At 50.5% G+C, this 22,057-nt stretch overlaps 3 protein-coding genes and 1 pseudogene across 5 annotated transcripts; 2 read left to right on the plus strand and 2 right to left on the minus strand.

Annotated features, from left to right (window-relative positions):
• Positions 1 to 493: 493 nt before the first annotated feature.
• On the minus strand, positions 494 to 2,913 carry LOC120691501 (protochlorophyllide reductase B, chloroplastic-like). Its single transcript, XM_039974575.1, has 4 exons — positions 2,734 to 2,913; positions 2,502 to 2,588; positions 1,408 to 1,933; positions 494 to 1,292 (listed from the first exon to the last, which is right to left on the minus strand). The coding sequence occupies exons 1-4, from the start codon at positions 2,788 to 2,790 to the stop codon at positions 778 to 780; spliced, it is 1,185 nt and encodes a 394-aa protein (XP_039830509.1). The 5' UTR covers positions 2,791 to 2,913; the 3' UTR covers positions 494 to 777.
• Positions 2,914 to 3,761: 848 nt separating this feature from the next.
• LOC120691502 (protein FAR1-RELATED SEQUENCE 5-like) lies at positions 3,762 to 7,024 on the plus strand. Of its 3 annotated transcripts, none has more exons than XM_039974577.1 (5): positions 3,762 to 4,327; positions 4,434 to 4,503; positions 4,601 to 6,421; positions 6,513 to 6,580; positions 6,710 to 7,024. In XM_039974577.1, the coding sequence occupies exon 3, from the start codon at positions 4,859 to 4,861 to the stop codon at positions 5,978 to 5,980; it is 1,122 nt and encodes a 373-aa protein (XP_039830511.1). In that variant the 5' UTR covers positions 3,762 to 4,327; positions 4,434 to 4,503; positions 4,601 to 4,858; the 3' UTR covers positions 5,981 to 6,421; positions 6,513 to 6,580; positions 6,710 to 7,024. The 3 variants fall into 3 exon arrangements, with proteins under 3 accessions (XP_039830511.1, XP_039830512.1, XP_039830510.1); XM_039974578.1 differs by having other exon boundaries at positions 6,513 to 6,576; XM_039974576.1 differs by having other exon boundaries at positions 6,513 to 7,024.
• A 1,667-nt stretch (positions 7,025 to 8,691) lies between these two features.
• On the minus strand, positions 8,692 to 11,532 carry LOC120688841 (annotated as a pseudogene).
• A 10-nt stretch (positions 11,533 to 11,542) lies between these two features.
• LOC120688842 lies at positions 11,543 to 12,810 on the plus strand. The gene is made up of 2 exons (XM_039971204.1): positions 11,543 to 11,617; positions 11,689 to 12,810. Exons 1-2 carry the CDS (start codon positions 11,543 to 11,545, stop codon positions 12,808 to 12,810), a joined length of 1,197 nt encoding a protein of 398 aa, XP_039827138.1.
• Positions 12,811 to 22,057: the final 9,247 nt, after the last annotated feature.

A 22,057-nucleotide genomic window follows, 5' to 3' on the forward strand; every position in this document is an offset into this window, starting at 1 on the left:
GAATGCGGGGCAATTTCTATTATTCTTGCTCTCATGAAGAATGCGGTGAACTAGGGAAAAATAAATTAAAGGGTGCTAGAAACATACTATTCTCTCTGTCCTAAAATGTAAGATATTTTGATTTATTCTAATTTAAACTGTTCTAAGTTTGATCAAATTCATAGAAAAAAATAATATTCTAAATATCAAATGAGAATAATTAGATCCATTATGAAATATATTTTTATAATTTAGTTATTTCATGTGTTAGATGCTAATATTCTTCTATATAAATTTGGTCACTTTTTTTAAAAAATATAAATTTTATCAAATTTAGACTAGTTTTAATTAGATAAAATATTTTATATTTCAGGACGAAGGGAGTACGACCCTTCGTACTGTTCTTGGAGCATTTGACAAAAAAAATAATTTGCTGAGTAAGAAATTCCTTAGGAACTCGAAGGAACAGAAGACTTGTCATATTCCCAAGAAAGAAAGGAAGAAAAATCTGAAGTTGCTGAAAGGCAATTGCTGATTTGATTTTGGTAGCCCAATAGTGACTTCTTATTACCCGTAATCAATGACCAAAAGCAGAGCAAAAGGCTAGAGTTACAGTCCACTGCAAAAACCATCACGGTGCAGTAGCATATATTGTACACGTGTACACACTTGTGTTCTTGGCACTCTTGACGCGGGGGCATTAACACTCTGTCTGAGATCAACTAACGAACTTGTCCTAGAGGGGAATTAAAAAAACTGTCACCGGCAGCCGGCGCCGGCCATGGTGATGTACATCGATCATGCCAAGCCGACGAGCTTCTCGCTGATCTCCCAGAGCTTCTTGGCCTTGTCGGCGTCGCTGGCCTCCTCGGAGAGCTGGTTCTCGAAGGACGCCGAGTTCTTGTTCCAGCTCCAGTAGACGCCGGACTTGGTGAGGCTGGGGTCGCTCACCACCTGCGCCAGCCGCTTCCCGGCCTCCTCCTCGGAGACGTACCCCTTGGTGATGTACTTCTGGAACGGCGGGAACAGCAGCCGGAACAGCGGGATGTGCTCCCGGAACAGCCCCGTGGTGGCGATGCACCCCGGGTAGAGCGACGCGAAGGTCACGCCCGTCTCCTCGTGGTACCGCCGGTGGAACTCCTGCATCGTCAGCATGTTGCACACCTTGCTGTCCTTGTACGCCTTGGCGCCGTCGAACTCCCCGCCGTCGATCATCACCGAGCTGCCCACGCCGTTCAGGCCGCCGGCGAGCCCGCGCAGGTCGCCCAGGTTCGCCTTCGGCGGCACGTTCCCGGCCAGCGTGTTCGTGTTCCCTGCTCAACGACCATTCAATTCGCAGCTTGGTTCAATCAGTTCTCTAATTGTCAGGCGTCCAAGAAAACAAAAGGGAATGCTCGCCGCCGTCGTGGCCGGAGGATCGTCACGTACCGGTGATGGAGCCGACGATGATGAGGCGCTTGGAGGGGTAGTCGGAGGACTGGAGGTCGCTGAGGAGCTCGCAGGCGAGGAGGAAGTGGCCGAGATGGTTGACGCCGACGCTCATCTCGAAGCCGTCGGCGGTGTAGGAGGGCTCCTTGGCGGTGGGCTGGTACACGGCGGCGTTGCAGACCACCACGTCGATGGGCATCTCCAGCTGCCGCACGTTCTTCACGAACTGGCGGACGCTGTCCAGGGACGCCAGGTCCAGGTGCACGATGGTGTAGCTGTCCTTGTCCATGCCCGCCGCCTTGGCCGCGCGCGACGCCTTGAGGAAGTCGCGGCACGCCATGATGACGTGCCACTTGCCGGTCTCCGCCAGGGCCTTCGCCGTGGCCAGGCCGAGGCCCGACGACGCGCCGGTGATGACCGCGGTGCCCTTGCGGAGGGTCTTCTTGCCCGACGGCGACGCGGGCGTCACCGACGGGGAGGACACCGCCGCCGTCTGCGCGCGGATGGCCACCGACGTGCTCGCCCTCTGCAGGTGTTGTGTGCACATTTCAGTTACTGGCATCATATCGTGAGTTATTGTGACTGAGTCGGAGACAACTGATAGAAACGCACGAGGAATAGCAAAACATGTACTACTAGTTCTGAAGCCAAATTTGGGCACACTGACATCGCTCACAAGACTGGTTGTGAATTGATGTCTGGTGATGATTAGACAGCTCTTCTAAATCTCAAATTTGAGCACAAGTGGCAAGGTGACAGTCACACAGCTCTTCTGCATCTAGTCAATCGAACAGTAACAATCTTGCGAGTTCTATATGACGAGGAACAGTAACAATCGAACAGTTGGACTCGGAGGCAGCAATAAGAGTACTCCCCGGTTACGAGTTAAAAGATTACCAGTTTCTTTCAGTGGCCATTACCAGCTACTTTCACAAGGATAGACCTGTGAATTAGACATGTATGTGGCCTCACTGACAGTGGACACAGACATGCAGTAACTAGTAGCTGAGCACATTCGCGTCAAAGGGAGTTGAATTGAAGCTCACAGAAACGGAGGGACTTGAGAACAGATAACAGAGCGGCAGAACTTATACCTTGGTGCGCTGGCCCAGAGCGCTGGTCTCCAGCTTGAGGCCATCCGCGAGACGAACACCCAGGAACGCCGAGTCCTTCACCGACCCCTGCACACCGCACCAGCATTGCAACCGCGGTCAGTACCACCGGAACACGCAACAACAATTCGCTCACCGCAATCGCAGCCGCGGCCGGGGTGCTCGCCGGGGGAAACGCACGCGCACGCACGGAGAAAGAGCTCCCGCGGCTCACCTCCTTGCGCGCGGAGAGGGCCGAGGGGAGGAAGGACGTCGCCGCCTGGAGCGCCATGGTCGACGGGGCGAAGGCAGGTGCGAGGTTATCACGGGCTGGGGGTTTGGCCGGGGGTTCTTCGGCGCGGGGCGGAGAGGAGAGGAGAGGATGGGAGGCGCGGCGGCGGGGATGTTTCTTATTCGGGGCCGGAGGCGGTGGCGATAACGAGATAGGGTGCGGGGTGGGATTCGCCACGTGGCGCCGAGCTGGCACCGGCCCGGCCAATGGGAGGCCGGCGGCGGGATTGCCCCCTCGTCCACAAGCGCCCTCGTGGTGGATGGGTGGGATACTTTTGGTGGTACGCGTTGATATTTTTTTCATGTTCTTCCTCCTGGCGCGGACATTGGTCGCTGTTCGCCGCGGCGACCGCGATCGTGGTTCTGGAGCGCGAGTTGTTGGTGGATGGGCTGGGCTCGTCGGGTCTCGCGGCGGCAGGACCGGTATCTGATTCGAGAGAGATGAGTTTCAGGCTCCGGCTCTCTCTTTTTCTTTCTGAACGTGTTCGATTTTTCTCGCCTGACTGCCTGACGGAAGCTAGTTTTCCACAGCAGACAGCACAGTTCCCTGCTCGAGTGATTCACTGATGATGAAAGTGCTGCCTGAGATCTGCGGACGAGGCCCTTCCCTCGTGTGAATCTCTCGTGATTGACGCGAGAGTTTGGGGGCAGCTCAGACTAGTTCCCAAAGAGCATCTCCAGGCGGGCCTGCAAAATTGAGCCCTCAAATTTCATTTTGCAAGTCGGCCTGCAATAAATAGGGGTTCAATTTGAGGCCCAACTCCAGCCGGGTCTGCAACTCAAGCCCCTATTCATGTGAGACCCATCTGTTAGTTCGCCTCCCATCTCCCACGCGCGGGCGCCCGCTCGTTGCCATCGGTCGATGGCACGAGTGGGCACGCGACGGCGGCGGTGGAGCGTGGCCGCGTGTGGGAGATGGAAGACGAACTGACAGATGGGTCCCATGTGAATAGGGGCTTGAGGTGCAGGCCCGGCTGGAGTTGGGCCTCAAATTAAGCCCCTATTTATTACAAACCGGCTTGCAAAATGAAATTTGAGGGCTCAATTTTGCAGGCCCGGCTGGAGATGCTCTAAATACGTGTGCTCAGTACTCTAGAATTTGCCGACGATTTCTTCAACTGGGCCGAAAGATTAGGTGGGCTGAAGGGAATCAGATCGTCTGACTTTTGGGGCAGGGACGTCACTGTACAGTCATGCGATATCTACCGTCAACCTCAGATCCTGCGGTGCCTCCCGTGCTGGCTCGCTCAAGCAGCTCTCCTGTCGGCTGCCTGTTTCTCGCGGCTCCCGTTCCTTGCGGCTGGCTTATTCTGCTGCTGGCTCCCAGCCTCCCACGATGGAACACAGGACACATTCGCGACGCTGGGCCTCGGCCCAACATGAGGACCCGCACTCCTCATTTTTTTACCGCGAACACAGCGCCTTTTGGCGGCACACCTCGCGTTTTGGCGCGAGGAAGAACCGTCGGCGGCGGCGTACCTCCAGGACGAGCAGTGGGCGGCGGCGATCGTACTGGTTGGATCATCCATCGATCACAAGTGAGTTAATCTCAATTTTCTTCTTCATGACGATTGTTTTCAGCAAACTCTGCTATCTGGGAATATTTGTGTTCTAATTTAATTCTTTTCCATCTCCCCTTGTTAGACTGTGTTAGAATTCATCGAAGAAGCGTGGAGCCAAGTAAATTCTGCATATTTGATATGGAAGAAAATAGGTCTGTAAACCCATGGTTGTTACTTTGTCACTAGATCAAATTGATTTAACTTGTTCAATGACCATGACCATGGAATCATTTTTTTTTGTTCCTGTAGTGTGGGTGTGCTGCCCAGTTTGTTACCTGAAATTGGCATGGAGTTCAATACTATTGATGAGGCTTGGATGTTTTGGATTTGCTATGGAGGCCAAAAAGGATTTGAAGTTAGAAAAAGGTACACAAACAAAAGAAAATCTGATGGGAAGGTTAGCTCCTGCAGATATGTTTGTGCAAATGAGGGTCATAGAAAGAAGATAAAAGGGATCATCTAACAAAATGTCCAAGAGCTGAAACTAGAACCGATTGCCGAGTTCGCATGGGTCTTATACTAGATCAAGAGAAGGGAAAATATAAAGTGGCTGATCTAGTGTTGGAGCACAATCACATCCTTCAGTTGCCAGAAACCTCGCACTTGATGGTGTCTCAAAGGAAAATTTTAGAGTTACAGGGTTTCGAAATTGAGACAGCCGATGATGCGGGAATTGGGCCAAAAGCAGCACATGAGTTGGCTAGTATCCAAGTTGGTGGCTCACTTAATCTCAGTTACACTCTCCGTGACCACAAGAATTATTTACGAGGCAAGCGTCAACGAGAGATGGCATATGGTCAGGCAGGAAGCATGCTCATGTATTTTCAAGACAAAATTGCCGAGAACCCGTCATTCCAATATGCATTGAAGATGGACCGGGAGGAACAAATAGCAAACATATTTTGGGTTGATGCCAAAATGATCACTGACTATGCATATTTTGGTGATTTTGTCAGTTTTGACACTACTTTTGGAACAAACAAGGAAAGCAGGCCTTTTGGTGTATTTGTTGGGTTCAATCAGTTCAGGGAAACAGTCGTTTTTGGTGTTGTTCTCATGTACGATGAGACATTTGAGTCCTTCAAGTGGTTATTTGCGACCTTTTTAAAAGCACATAATGGCAAGCAACCTAAAACAATATATACTAATCAAGATGCTGCAATGGGAAAAGCAGTTAAGGAAGTGTTTTCAGAAGCATGGCATGGTTTGTGCACTTTTCATATTATGCAGAATGTTGTCAAACATCTATCTGAAGCCGATGATGAAGAATCTAGTACTTCTCCCAAGCAGACAACCGAAGACAATGAGAAAGAATCAAGTATTCTTGCAGATTTTAGTGCATGTATGTTCGAGTACGAAGATGAGGAAACATTTGAGCAAGCATTTAATGCCATAAGGGCAAAGGCGAGCAAGCAAAGTTGGTTGGATAGTATATACAAGGTGAAGGAAAAATGGGCTGAGTGTTACCTGAAGGATGTGTTCACATTAGGTATGAGAAGTACACAATTGAGTGAGAGTCTAAATAGTGAGCTGGAGAGGCATTTCAAATCTGATTTTGATATCATTCGATTTCTTAAGCATTTTGAAAGGGTGGTGGAAGATAAGCGGAAAAAAAGAGCTAGATGCTGAATTTGAATCAAGGAAGAAAATACCCAGAATCAAAATGAGGACACCTATGCTAATCCAAATTAGCAATCTGTACACACCAATTATATTTGAAGCTTTTCAAGGTGAATATGAAAGGTCCATGGTAGCATGCACCACGGCATTGGACGGCAACAATTGCTATCTTATGGCAATTGGCAGTCTTGAAGAAAATTTTACCTTTGAGAAGGAGTACAAAGCCTTTGGTGATCCTTTAGAGCAAACTAGTACATGCAGCTGTGGGCTATTCGGTAGAACTGGAATTTTGTGTGGCCATGCTTTAAAAGTCCTTGATATGATGAAATATCAGAACCATACATGGAAGACACTGCAGTGGTGCAAAATATTTATCCTAATACTTCTTTGCCCATGGAAGAAATATCAGAACCATACATGGCCATCAATACCTTCTCTCAGATGTTGACGGTAATATTCGAAACTAATACACCATTTTCTATATCATACATGGCCATCAATACATTCTCTCAAATGTGCATCTGAACCTTTTATTTTGCAGGAGGCAATCACAGATGATGTTATTGCTGATTTCTAGTAGTATGGTCCTTTCATGCAATCTGAATGTAGGTGAGAATCAAGGGCACAAGAGGCTGTCTTTGCTTCCATACAGTTTTCGTTGCCCCTTGCGGCCTTTCTGCCAAACCAGTCTTGAGCTAACACCTTCATTCCACTCCTCTTTGTCTGAATTTTTATCAGAATGGCAGACAGGTTGGTTCAGAGATTTTGCAGTCGTCTACTTGTTTAGAGTTGTCTCCACTACTTGTTCAGAGATTTTGCAGTCCTCTCTTGTAAAGAAAGAAAGATATGGAGCTCAAAATTAGATGGGGCAATTTGTTCCGGCAGCATGGCATGTTATCTGAGTGCAAAATGTCTTTTGGAGAAAAGATTGTTTAGGAAATAGCTATGGGAATTGCATCTGTAAATAAACAGACCATTTTGTGCATCTCTGAACTTGCAACAATCAGCATTACTTTTTATTCAATTCCAAGAAAATTTACAACACAATGTCAATCTATACAATTTGCATGATTTTGCTTCTTTGGATAAAATCACAATTTACAGTATTTTTCTCGTGCTACTTTCTGCTTGGAATGATCCTACTTCCAGCTTTTTCATGCGATGGACTTTCAGGTAATCAGGTTCTTCAGAACTGTTTTTGTTGTTGCGCAAGGAGAAGCAGCAGCTGCGCGAGATCCCCTGAGCCGCACGCCGCCGTGCCGGTGGCCACGCGTGCTGGCGCTGGGCGGCCCGCCGTCCGCGTCGCCGCCGCCGGGGGCCACGGCTGCTGCCGCTGGGCGGCCTCCCATCCGCGCCGCCGCCGCCAATGGCCACGCGGCTGCTAGCGCTGGGCGGCCTGTCGTCCGCGCCGCCGTCTCTTGCGGGCCTCGAGGGTGGCGGCAGCAACGCGGGGTGCGTAGCAGGCCATCGAGCCGGGGAAGGAGGGAGGAGGCTCGACGGCGACAGAATCTGGCGGCGACGGATCCGACACTAAGGCTGACCACAGCGGAGGGAGCCAGAGCAAATTTGCTCCCTCCTCGTTTCCCACACCTTCTCTGTCTACAGTGCCAAACAGTACATCTACAGTGTCAAACATTGTATTTACTCTTGCTCCTTCCACTGGCCGGGGGAGGAGCATCGCGCCCTGTGCTCCATCGTGGGAGGCTGGGAGCCAGCAGCAGAACGAGCCATCCGCAAGGGAACGGGAGCCGCGAGAAACAGGCAGCCGGTAGGAGAGCTGCGTGAGCGAGCCAGCACGGGAGGCACCGCAGGATCTGAGGTTGACGGCAGATATCGCATGACTGCACAGTGACGTCCCTGCCCCAAAAGTCAGACGATCTGATTCCGGCTGGAGGGTGCGTTCGGGCAAACACCATCTTCAAGAAAAAAAAAAGAGAGAGTGAGACGGAAAAAAAGGATTGCCACAGATCTTCTAGCTATTCAAAGTTTCAGGCATACTCCCTCCGTTCTGAAATATAAGGTATTCTAGAGTTCAAATTTTGTACTTAAATGTAAGACATTCGAGGTTGAGAGTATAAATCGTTTTCGGGTCTTTTACAATAGAAAACATGCATGTAGCCATGTATGGGGAGGTGCATATGAAGAATGCGCATGAGAAAGAGCATGATACTTTAATTAACACATATTTAATTATTCAAATAGAATCCCAATGCTTAATGATTAGGGGTAGGAGAGTCTTTTCTCCATCTCCATAATCTGTTGGAAAAAACCTAGAATGACCTACATTTCAAGACGGAGGGAGTAAGGTTTTAAATCTCTGTTATGCTCGGAAGATAACTAAAGCAAATTACTTTTTAAAGTATGTTCGGCATAAATTAGGAGACTGTTAGAGCAACTCCAGTAGGGCTGCTAAATTTGGGTGAGCAAATGATCATTTAGAAGCCAATTTCTAAATTTTGCCCACCCAAACATGTGCCTCCACTTCAGCAGGGCTGAGTAAACAGACTTCCATTTTTTAACCTGACAACTTGGCCCCACGTGTCATTCTCCTTCCCCTCGCCTGCCCGTCTGAGCCCAGCGCGCGTGCCCTGCCCCCGTGCCGCCGACGCGCGCGCCACCGCCTGGCTCGACCCCGCACGGCCCGCCTCTCCTGCCGAACACGAACAACGCGGCGGCGTTGCCATTGCCGTAGCCGATGCTAGCCGCCTTCACGCACACCTTCATGCCCGACGACCACCTCCCTCCATGCGTACAGCGCCGTCCCACTCGCGCACGCCGCCCTTCTCGGCCCCGAGGGACCACACCTCCTCCCCCACACCGAGGCCAGGCACGTCTCGCCCGTGTCGGGGACCACCTTGCCCTCGTCGGTCCAGGTGCCGCCCGCGGTGGCGTAGCGCTCGACGGTCCTCCTGAACGCGCCTTGGGCCTCGGTCGGGTAGCCGCTGGCCGCGAGGACGCCGCTGGGGCCGCGACGAGCTGTGGCTCGTCGCGCTCCTCGGACATGTCCAGGAGCACGCGCCAGGTGTTGGCCACAGTGCTGTACGCGAGGGTGGAGCGGAGCGCGTTCTCGGACTCGTCGTGTCCGCTGGCGCACCCGAAGAAGCTCCGGTTGTCAGGTATCCACCGGCCGCGCCGCCACGTGCCGGCAGGGACGTCTAGCACACGGACGTCGTTGTTTCGGCGAAGCGTGTCCGGCTCCCAGCCTCCTACAACAGCAATGCGGCGCCTGTCGCTGGTGGCCACGCACTACGCAAACAGCGGCACGGGTCGCCACGCCTCGCCCAGCCCCTCCACGTGCCGCCACTCACCGATGGTGAGGTTCGCCGCCATCAGCGCGCACTCCAGCATCGATCCCTTCCCGTCGCTGGGCACGGCGCGGCCTGGACGAGGAACACGACGTCCTCTGCCAAGGAGGCTTGCGGCCGCCGGTGTGCGAGACGCAAGTGGTGGCAGTGGCGGCGAGCGGTGGGCTGGACGCGAGGGGGACCAGAGGAGGGCAGGCTAGAGCCGGAGCCAGGGAGGATGCGGACCAGAGGTGGCGACGCCTTGGCCGGCAGGGCCGCGCGGCGGCTAGGGCGGGGGCCGAGGCGGGGGCGGTAGGGCGGCCGGCGGTGTGGCGTCGGCTAGGGCGGCCGACAGCGTGGCGCTGGCGGGATCGGGTGCCGCTCACCGCTCGGGGATCGGGTTCGGGACCGCTCGGCTAAGAAATGAAAAAATATTGGTGGGGCCCTGACGGAGGTAGATCTACGTACCTCCTTGCCGAGTTGGCTCCCCGAACCTGGGCGTCTACCCTGCTCGGTGACTCGGCTACTACTACTCGGTGTGCAGGATTCGGCTGTGCGCGAAAAGGATCTTCAGTGGATCAGGATGAGAGGCTCCAGCTAGAAGTCCGGATATCTAGGGATCTTAACCGACCTCCTTCCTTGTAAAACAACTCGAGCATACCTTCCTTGTACCCCTACGGCTCCTAGTCTATATAAAGGAGACGTGGGAAGACCCATAGAGACTTCTTCTTTCGCAGCATTCCACAAACCCTAATACAACCCCTAACACAGGACGTAGGGTATTACACACATCGCGGCCCGAACCTGTCTAAATCCCTGCGTCTTTGTGTTACCATCGAGCTCTTGGTCCTGAGGTCCCAATCCTGAAATTCTACCGCCGGGTACACCCCTGGTGGACTGGCCGGAATAACAATCCGACAGTTGGCGCGCCAGGTAGGGGACTCAGGGCTCATACGTCGAGTTCAATGGCAGCCAACACCGGCGTCGTCTTCTCCGCCAGCGTCACCACCCAGATGGAGGCGACAGTCGGCTTCTCCTTCACCTTCGGGAGATTCCCGGAGGTCACGGTTCCCAGGAACCCCGCTTCCGGCCCCTCAACCGTCAGGGGAAACGTCTTTGCTGGGGTTAGATCCGATCTGACCCCCAGGTTTCCGTCACCTATCGGATTCCCGAATCCGAGAACTTCGACAAGACGACCATGCCAACCAGGGTGACCCGTCACCCTGCCGAATCTATTGACGATATGATCTTCCAGATAGATCGCGTTGGTAGATCAATCGCCGAGTGCATCAAACTCAGCGAACTCGCGCTTCACCACCGAGATGATCATGACCGAGTCCTCCTTGGACTCGGCAGTGCCTCCACCAGGACCAGATCCGATCTGGCTACCCCGAGACCCGTCACACCTCGAGTTCTCGAACCTGAGGCCGACTACGTGATGATCACTCCTTCCAGGGCGACCAGTCGCCCTGCCAGATCTGTTGATGATCTTATCTCCCAGATAGATCGAGTCGGCAGATCCATCGGCGAGTGCATCCAACTCGCAACAACCCGGATCGGGTCCCCTTCAGATTCCGCAATACCGCCACAATGTACTCGGATCAGATCCGAGTACAGCTCTCCGACCCGGCTACCTTGGGTCAGATCCGATCTGACTCGGCTTCGAGAACGAAACTCGGCTTCCAAGACGCTTCGTTCACCCTCCCACCCAACCGCTCATCGGCGAAGGAGCATCGCCAGATCTTCGTTGTCTCCGACGACTCCGACACTCGTGAAAACGAGACTGACGAGGAGAGGGCGCAACGACTCCACCGTAATGAGGTCCGTGCCGACATGAGGCGCAACGATGCGGCGATTCGTCGGTCCGAGCATGAGATGCTGGATGCCGACCACCGCAACCCAGGAACCGGCGCTCACCGATCCGGCCGCGCAACCTCGACGCCGACTTCATCCTAGACTACAACGGCCAAAGACATCTTCGCCACGCCATCGGCCAACCTCGCCGCGGTGTTCCAGGTGCTTGAGGGTCTCCAGGAGACCCCCGAGATCGTCAAGGCTCGTGCTCGTCTGCATGTGGCTGCCACGCAAGCCCAGCAGCTGCGCAAGGACGACTCAGCCTACCGCGCCCAGTCGAGTCACCACTCGACACGACCCCACGGCGACGACGAAGAGGAGGTCAACCAGAATGACCTCTGCCTCCAACTCAACCAACAGGATCTGTGCCCACACATCAACAACCGCCATCGTGAGCGCGTCGCCGCTGAGCGCAAGCGACATCGCCGGTACGATGAGGAACACGGCGTCCTCGATGCTGACAACCAGAACCGCGGCCGCCGGGGCAACAACCCTCCGCGACGACCGCGTTGCGACTAAGAAACCGACAAGGACCTCGACGGCTTCTCCGCTTTCTCCAACCGGCTTCGGGCCATCTAGTGGCCCGCCACCTTCAAGCCAACTGGGATCGAGAAGTACGACGGCGAGTCGGACCCCAAGACGTGGCTGCGCACCTACTCCATCGTCGTCCGAGCTGCGTGCAGCGACAACGACATCATGGCTGCCTACTTCCCGGTCATGATGGGCCGCCGTGCCCTCAACTGGCTCGAAGCGCTCCCGGCCGGCTCCATCAACAGCTGTCAAGATCTCTACAGCGCCTTCGTCCAGTACTATCAGGCATCCTGCCCGGGTTCCAAAACCAGATGGGATCCGGCCAGCATCATCCAGCAACCTAACGAGTCCCTCCGCGACTACATCGAGAGGTACTTCGCTAACCATAATACTATTACGGAGGTTGATGACAAGGATGTTATCCACCACTTCCACCAAGGCCTCCATAGCATCAAACCAAGGAGGAAGATGTTCGAGAGCAACCCCAAGACCGTGGGCGATATGATGGCGGTCGTCAACAAGCATGCCTACATGGAAGACGTCCAGCGAGCTCATCGCCGACATAAGACCAAGAACGACTCCTCCGAGCATCCCTCCCAGCGGGACAACCGCCCAGAACACCGACGCAACGATCGTCCACCTCGACACGGGAACAAGCACGACCGTGCCGAGTCGTCCAAGAACCGGGACCGCAAGCGTGGCCCCGAGAACAATGTCACCGTTGCCGAGAGGTCCCAGTTCTGTTCCACCCTCAACCAAGCGGACCTGGACTGGCTCCTGGATGGCAAGTGTCCTTGGCACAAGGACGCAAACCACACTGCCCGGAAGTGCCGAGCACTCTCCAACGGCGTCATCAAGGACGATGATTCCAAGCGACCCCGCCGCGACGACCGCGACGGGCCGTGTGGTTCCAGAACCACCCGGCCGCGCCCACGGAGGTGCAACTCGCCCAGGCGAGACGACGACGAGCAGAGGGAAGACTCCCTAGGGAACTTCCAGGAAGAAGAAAGGGCCGTCAACTTCATATTCGGCGGCCCCAGCAAGCCATCATGCTGGCGCAAGCTCAAGCTGGATGATCGCGAAGTCAACATGGTGTTCAAACACCAGGTTGAACCCCTGCGGTGGTCAGAGACACCGATCACCTTCGACCGCCGCGACCACTGGGTGTAGGAATATGGGGACGCAAAACAAAAATTTTCTACCCCATAACCAGGAACTACTGCTGTTATAGATCACGAGATTACCACTAGGCGCGCGGGTGCGGAACTTCTGTCGCGCATCGATGTAGTCGAACAGATGGAAGCCGGCAGTGTAGTTGCGAGAACCTCCTCACGTGCGGCTCGTCCTTGTGCAGCAGATGCGGCACCTCCAAGGTATCCACACGTATGGGAAGAAGCATCGCGATCCGGATTGCTAGATCCGCGAAGGTGACCTAGGGCTTGGGCGCGAAGGAGGGGAGGTACTGTAGCGCGCCGCGGCAACTGTTCACGGCGGCATTACTGTTCACGTAAGCAGTAACTGTGAATAGTAAATGGTCTAGGGTTTAGGCGCCCCCTTCTCCTCTGTTTATATAGCCCCTTAGGTAGGCTGCCTTGGGCCCCACCTTGGGCGCCCTCTTTTGGGCCGAAAAGGCCCATTAGTGCACCTAAGCCCAGTCTAATTCGGATCTCATCCTTATCAGGTTTCTTTTCCTTAAGTGTGTGACCCTATGGGCTCACATGCGAATATACATGGCCCGAGTACTCTTACTCGGCCCAATAGTAGACAGTAGCCTCTAGCAAGACATGTCAACTCTTATACGCACACAAAGATCATATCAGACGAGCCGCCACAATATCATATACATGTTGTTCCTTTTGCCTCACGATATTTGGTCTAGCTCCAAGCCAACCACTCTTTCTCGATCCTGTGATTCGGAATCCTTGGTTAACTCTTAACCCTAGCATGGCCATGCATTTCCTGATCCAAATCACTTGAGGGGCCCAGAGATATCTCTCTCTTGTAGAGAGGGGCAAATCTCATCCTGACCGACTATGTCTCACAGCATGCTTCTTGACAGACCTGAAAGCCACCTTTATGACTACCCTGTTACGGTGCAGCGTTTGATGGCTCCTAAGTAAGTCGGTTCACATCTTGAGTACATACGATGATCTCAGGTCTTAGGACACAGCGTACATATTGTGTAATGAGAAGTCATCATCTCGTGTTGGGTCAGTTCAGACTCATGTCCCACATGAGCCCACATTATTAGTTTGACATCTACATGTCCATGACTTGTGAAACATAGTCATTAACTAATACATGTGCTAGTCTAATATCCATGTGTGTCCTCACATGAACTCCGACTAGGAACAACTTTAAAATAACCATACAAGTAAAGAGTCTCACAGACAATTCACATAATTGTCAATCAATACAAGTTGCCTTTCATGGATATTCAAGGAACACTTCATTAATCATGAATACAAGGAAATATGATCATCTCTATGATTGCCTCTAGGGCATATTTCCAACAGTCTCCCACTTGCACTAGAGTCAATCTAGAATGTATCTTATACCCATTGCTCTTGTGTGCGCCTCATCTTGGACTGCGGGAGTGGCTTTGTCAACAGATTTGAGACATTCAAATCTGTATGTATTTTGCATATCTTAATTTCACCATGTTCGATGAACTCTCGAAAGAGATGAAATTGCCACATAACGTGTTTGCTCTTCTGGTGATTCCGAGGCTCCTTTGCTTGCGCAATAGTCCCACTGTTGTCACAGTAAAGGTCCAGTGGACTGGACGCATTTGGAAACACACCAAGCTCAATAAGGAACTTCCTTATCCAAACACCTTCCTTCGCAGCTTCCGAAGCTGTGATGTACTTGGCTTCCGTTGTAGAATCGGCCACGGTCTCCTGCTTGGAACTCTTCTAGCTTACAGCACCACCATTCATTGTGAACACATAACCTGATTGGGACTTTGAATTGTCTTTGTCGGTTTAGAAACTAGCATCGGTGTAACCCGTTACAACGAGCTCCTCCTCACCTCCATAGACAAGAAACACATCCTTAGTTCTTCTCAAGTACTTAAGAATGTTTTTCACAGCTGTCCAGTGACCTTCACCTGTATCAGACTGGTATCTGCTCGTAACTCTTAGAGCATAAGAAACATCTGGGCGTGTACTTATCACTGCATACATAATAGATCCAATTGCTGAGGCATATGGAACTTTGCTCATGCGCTCTCGCTCATCAGTCGTCATAAGACACTGAGTCTTGCTAAGATGTATGCCATGTGACATAGGCAAGAACCCTTTCTTTGCCTCTTCCATGTTGAACCGTTTCAACACTTTGTCAATGTAAGTATCTTGGCTTAATCCTATAAGCCTCTTTGATCTATCTCTATAGATCTTGATGCCCAGTATGTATGCTGCTTCTCCTAAATCATTCATCGAAAAACTATTTTTCAGTGAAGTCTTTGCGTACTCAAGCAAAGGAATATTATTTCCAATCAGCAGTATGTCATCTACATACAAGATTAGAAATGCAACAGAGCTCCCACTTTTCTTCTTGTAAACACAAGCTTTTTCTTCGTTTTTAATGAAGCCAAAACCTTGGACTACTTCATCAAAACGAATATTCCAACTCCGAGATGCTTGCTTTAATCCATAAATGGATTTTTTTTTGAAGCTTGCATATCTTTCCAGCATTGGTCGGATCGACAAAACCATCGGGCTGCATCATATACACGTCCTCGGTCAGATTTCCATTGAGGAAAGCTGTTTTGACATCCATCTGCCATATTTCATAATCGAAATATACAGCAATAGCTAGAATAATCCGGACAGATTTAAGCATCGCTACGGGCGAGAAAGTCTCGTCGTAGTCAACTCCTTGAACTTGTCGAAAACCTTTTGCGACAAGTCGAGCTTTATAGATGTGAATATTTCCATCCATATCTTTCTTCTTCTTATAGATCCATTTGCACTCTATGGTTCTCACACCATCGGGCGGGTCTATCAAGTTCCAAACTTGATTTTCCTTCATGGATTCTATTTCGGATTTCATGGCATCTTGCCATCTCTCGGAATCAGGGTCTGCCATCGCCTCTGCATATATCGCAGGCTCATCATTATCTATGCGCAGAGCCTTGCTGACCTTCGTGGTTGCGGAGGTGCTTCTGTTTCCATAGGCATCTCAACTTGTTTAGCTACATTAGCGTCACTTGTAGAGTCTTGTCCTATTGGCTCATCTCGAACTTCTTCAAGTTGCACCGTTCTTCCACTTTTCTCTCCTTTGAGAAACTCTTTCTCTAGGAAAACTTCGTTCCGAGCGACAAACACTTTTCCCTCAGATCGATTGTAGAAGTAATACACTAAGGTCTCCTTTGGGTATCCCACGAATATGCACTTATCCGATTTGGGTGCAAGCTTGTCAGACTGGAGTCGTTTGACAAATGCTTCACAACCCCAAATTTTTAGAAAAGACAAACTAGGAGACTTGACGGTCCATATTTCATATGGTGTCTTGTCTACGGATTTTGACGGCACCCTATTCAGTGTGAAAGCTGCTGTTTCTAGAGCGTAACCCCAAAACGATAACGGTAGATCCGACTGGCTCATCATTGATCGAACCATGTCCAACAGAGTTTGATTACGTCGCTCAGACACACCGTTTCTCTGAGGTGTTCCAGGTGGTGTAAGTTGTGGAACAATTCTGCAACTCTTTAGATGATTGCTAAACTCGTGGCTCAGATATTCGCCTCCACGATCAGATCGTAAAACTTTAATTTTCTTGCCACACTGATTTTCAACTTCACTCTGAAATTCTTTGAACTTTTTAAAAGTTTCAGACTTATGCTTCATCAAGTAGACATAGCCATATCTACTCAAGTCATCAGTGAAAGTTATGAAGTATTGGAATCCACCTCTAGCAATCGAGCTCATTGGTCCACATACATCAGTATGTATGAGTTCCAGCAAGTCCGATGCTTTCTCTGAAAACCTGTGAATGGCGTCTTGGTCATCTTGCCCAGCAAACAAGCTTCGCATGTCTCGTATGATTGAAAATCAAACGAAGTTAGAAGTCCATCCGCATGGAGCTTCTTCATGCATTTCTCGCTTATATGACTGAGACGATAATGCCACATGTAGGTAGGATTCAAATCAGTAAGCCGAGGCCTTTTAGCAATTATATTACAGACAGGTAAATCATCAAGATTTAGAATAAATATCCCATTCTTAATGGACGCCAGAGCCACAAACATGTTATTCTTAGATATCACACAACCATTGTTTTCACTCGCAAAAGAATAACCATCCTTCATCAGACATGAAGGAGACACAATGTTTCGACTTAAACTAGGAACAAAATAACAATTACTAAGCTCCAAGACAAATCCTGATGGTAGGTGAAGTTGCATCGTCCCGACGGCCACAGCAGCAACTCTTGCATTATTGCCGACGCGGAAGTCAACTTCTCCTCTTTCAACACTTCTACTCTTTGTCATTCCCTGCATCGAATTGCATATATGAGCAACCGATCCGGTATCAAATACCTAGGAATTAACATAAGAGTCAGCGAGAAATATTTCTGTAATATGAACAACAAGTGTACCCGAGGTGGAAGAACGGTTCTTCAACGAGGTGAAGTACAGCTTGCAATTCCTCTTCCAGTGTCCCTTCTCGTGACAATGAAGTCACTCATTATTTGCAGTTGGTCCAGGTTTAGCCTTGAGTGCGGGGTTTGGCTTAGGGTTCGCAACCTTAACCTTGCCCTTCTTCTTCCAAGAAGAACCTTTCTTCTTGAAGGTAGGCTTATTCTGGACATGGGGTATCTAGAACATCTTCCTTTTTCTCTGCCCTGAGAACAATTCTTAGGTTGCGGATCCAATCCGCATAGTTAGTCCCATTAAGTTTGTCCTTCTCAAGGACCGAACGCAATTAAAAGGATTGGGTGTTATTGCGGACCATGATCTACAACAAAATAATAATGCAAAATACTAAGACAAACGTATTCATGATGGAGTAAATCATATTAAACAATTTAACAAAATCTACTCCCACTAAAATCAATATCCCTCCATTGATTCTTAGTGATTCAAGACCCACAACTATCAAGTCGACTAGTGAGCTTTAGCATCACCGCTAGAGGACAAGGTAGATCGGTAAGCAACTCTTTGCTAATCATATCTCATATGACTTGTTGTTGGGTGACATCTCATGTCTCGGCGCCCAACCTTTATGCCCCAAGGTCCTTAACCGTTAAGCTAACCTTGTCAAGCTAACCAACCCTTATGCGTGTAAGTATCCGATACGAACCTGTCTAGCCAAGGAAAACTGGTGGCACCCTAATTTCATAGACCCACCACCAATTGTACAAGACATGTGACAGTGCAAGGTTTAGTTGGTAGGGCATGATAGCTCGAAATTTGTGAGGGGTCATTCTACTTCTACTATGACGCACGTAGTAGTTAAATGTCAAGAACGGCAAGCACATAATTGTGAATCAGTATGACCCTTGTTCTCATGGTGATCTCCATCACCATAGAACTTGTTCGCCATGTAGATCTCCATCTTCATAGAACTTGTTCATCATGTTGATCTCCATCTCCATGTACATGTGCACCATTCTTCATGTGATGAAAACTCCAAGAATTAGAACTTGCTATTACACCTAATAGCTAGTAAATAAAATTACATTCACGACTTGGATCATCACAGATTGGCACGCAGGCCATTACATCAAATGCAACAATTCAAATGGCTACGGCCGAATTGTCATAATCACGGCACGCAGGTCATGCAATAATTACACACATGCATCACATACACATAGGGGCCATACCGATCACTAAACCTGCAAAACAGAGTTATGTGATTCCGATGTTCGAAATTAAATCGCCAAAAACTCTATCTTCTGGGATGAATTTCGCAAATCTAAATATCGTGAAAACAGAAGTTCTGTTCTGAACGAACTCTAACTTTTTCTGTAGATACAAATCGATATAAAGTTCGCCTAAATCCGAGTTCGTATGCAAAAGTTATGACTGTTTTACTGTAAAACACGCTTTTGCAACAAAACGGAATTCGCAGTAGATCCAATCTACTGCCCTATGCATCTCATGCATCTGGCTTATGCCCTAAGTTTCGATTCGACCAATCACATTGATCTCCAACCGCAGAGACCGGGTTTATGTGCATCACTTAACTCCTATGGCGGAAAACCGACCGGTAGGAGTATGTCGTTGCACAACCTTCGCAGCTAGTTTACGAAACTAGGTCATAGATCGATCTGAAACTACGCATATCTCCATATGCACATATCCGAATCTATAACGAGTCAGCACTGGCTCTTGATACCGCTGTAGGAATATGGGGACGGAAAACAAAAATTTTCTACCCCATAACCAGGAACTACTGCTGTTATAGATCACGGGATTACCACTAGGCGCGCGGGTGCGGAACTTCTATCGCGCGTCGATGTAGTCGAACAGATGGAAGCCGGCAGTGCAGTTGCGAGAACCTCCTCACGTGCGGCTCATCCTTGTGCAGCAGATGCGGCACCTCCAAGGTATCCACACGTATGGGAAGAAGCGTCGCGATCCGGATTGCTAGATCCGCGAAGGCGACCGAGGCCTTGGGCGCGAAGGAGGGGAGGTACTGTAGCCCGCCGCGGCAACTGTTTACGATGGCATTACTGTGCACGTAAGCAGTAACCGTGAATAGTAAATGGTCTAGGGTTTAGGCGCCCCCATTCTCCTCTGTTTATATAGCCCCTTAGGTGGGCTGCCTTAGGCCCCACCTTGGGCGCCCCCTTTTGGGCCGAAAAGGCTCATTAGTGCACCTAAGCCCAGTCTAATTCGGATCTCATCCTTATCAGGCTTCTTTCTCTTAAGTGTGTGACCCTATGGGCTCACATGCGAATAGACATGGCCCGAGTACTCTTAGTCGGCCCAATAGTAGACAGTGGCCTCTAGCAAGACATGTCAACTCCTATACGCACACAAAGATCATATCAGACGAGCCACCACAATATCATATACATGTTGTTCCTTTTGCCTCACGATATTTGGTCTAGCTCCAAGCCAACCACTCTTTCTCGATCCTATGATTCGGAATCCTTGGTTAACTCTTAACCCTAGCATGGCCATGCATTTCCTGATCCGAATCACTCGAGGGGCCCAGAGATATCTCTCTCTTGTAGAGAGGGGCAAATCCCATCTTGACCGACTATGTCTCACAACATGCTTCTTGACAGACCCGAAAGCCACCTTTATGACTACCCTGTTATGGTGCAGCATTTGATGGCTCCTAAGTAAGTCGGTTCACATCTTGAGTACATACGACGATCTCAGGTCTTAGGACACAGCGTACATATTGTGTAATGAGAAGTCATCATCTCGTGTTGGGTCAGTTCAGATTCATGTCCCACATGAGCCCACATTATTAATTTGATATCTGCATGCCCTTGACTTGTGAAACATAGTCATCAACTAATACATGTGCTAGTCTAATATCCATGTGTGTCCTCACATGAACTCCGACTAGGAACAGCTTTAAAATAACCATACAAGTAAAGAGTCTCACAGACAATTCACATAATTGTCAATCAATACAAGTTGCCTTTCATGGATATTCAAGGAACACTTCATTAATCATGAATACAAGGAAATATGATCATCTCTATAATTGCCTCTAGGGCATATTTCCAACATTGGGTTCACCTGCACAGGCCGGGTGCTTACCCCCTTGTGGTCAGCCCGGTGGTTAGCTAGGTCCGCCTGGCCAAAGTACTCGTCGACGCTGGCAGCGCCCTCGACATCATCTTCGCCAGCACGTTGGAGAGCATGGGCTATGACATGACCACCCTAGTGCCATCCGACCAGGCCTTCTACGGCATCATCCCCGGAGCCAGGTCGACTCCGGTCGGCCGGGCCACTTTGCCGGTCACCTTCGGCACCCGCGATAACTACCGCACCGAGTACGTCAACTTTGAGGTCGTCGAGTTCGAGACCTCCTACCATGCCATCCTGGGAAGACCCTCCCTCACCAAGTTCATGGCGATCCCCAACCACACGTATCTTCTCTTGAAGATGCCAGCTCCAAAGGGGGTCCTCTCGGTCGACGGAGATTTGCAGACCTCCTACGCGTGCGAGGCCAAGAACATCGAGCTCTCCGACACCTTAGAACGATCCAAGAACTCGGTTCTTGTTGCCCAGGTAGCAAAGAACCTCCCGGAGGACCAGCAGCGGATCCCCGCCAAGGAGTTGACTTCCGAGTCGCAGCTCGCGCCAGCCGTGGCGACCAAGACCATCGTCCTCCGGGACGATGAGCCGCACAAGACCGCCGTGATCGGGGCCAGCCTCGACCAGGCATAAGAAGGCGCGCTCACCTTCTTCCTCCGGGAAAACTGGGACATCTTTGCATGGAAGCCATCTGACATGCCGGGAGTTCCAAGGGAGGATGCTGAGCACTCCTTATACCTTGACACGAAGGCGAGACCCATCAAGCAACGGCTCCGCCGCTTCGCGCAGGATCGAAAGGAGGCTATTAGGGTAGAAATAACCCGGCTCATTGCCGCTGGTTTTAAAAGAGAAGTCGCACACCTAGATTGGCTGGCAAACCCAGTCCTTGTAAAAAAGAAAAATGGTGAATGGAGAATGTGTGTTGACTATACTGATCTTAACAAACACTGCCCTAAAGACCACTTTCCTCTACCACACATCGACCAGGTCGTCGACTCGACGGCCGGGTGCGTTCTCCTCTCTTTTCTTGACTGTTACTCAGGGTACCACCAGATAGCCCTCAAGGAGTTGGACCAAGAGAAGACGTTCTTCATCACCCCTTTCGGGGCCTACTGCTACAACACAATGATGTTCGGCCTCAAGAATGCCGGCGCCACATACCAGAAAGCCATTCAGAGATGCCTCCAGAGGCAGATCGAGCGCAACGCCGAGGCCTATGTCGATGACATCATCGTCAAGACAAAACGTAATGATTAGTTCATTACGGATCTCTCTGAGACATTTGAAAATCTCAGAAAATTCAAATGGAAGCTCAACCCGACCAAGTGTGTGTTCGGTGTCCCGTCCGAAAAACTACTTGGCTTCATAGTCAGTAGCCGGGGCATCGAAGCCAATCCCACCAAGGTCAACGCCATCAGGTTCATGAAACCTCCCAGGAGCAAAAAGGACCTAATGAAGCTCACAGGGTGTATGGCCGCCTTGAGTAGGTTCATAAGCCGACTCGGCGATAGAGGCATACTGACGGAGGTAGACCCAGGTACCTCCCTGCCGAGTAGGGTCCCTGATTCCTGGAGACTACCCTGCTCGATTACCCGGCGGACAGGCACTCGGCCGGACGACAAAAGGGTCCTCTGCGGATCAGGATGAAGGATAGAACAGACTACCCCGGATTCTTAGGGATTCTAT

The sequence above is a fragment of the Panicum virgatum genome, chromosome 9N (assembly GCF_016808335.1).
Source record: "Panicum virgatum strain AP13 chromosome 9N, P.virgatum_v5, whole genome shotgun sequence".
NCBI lineage: Eukaryota > Viridiplantae > Streptophyta > Magnoliopsida > Poales > Poaceae > Panicum > Panicum virgatum.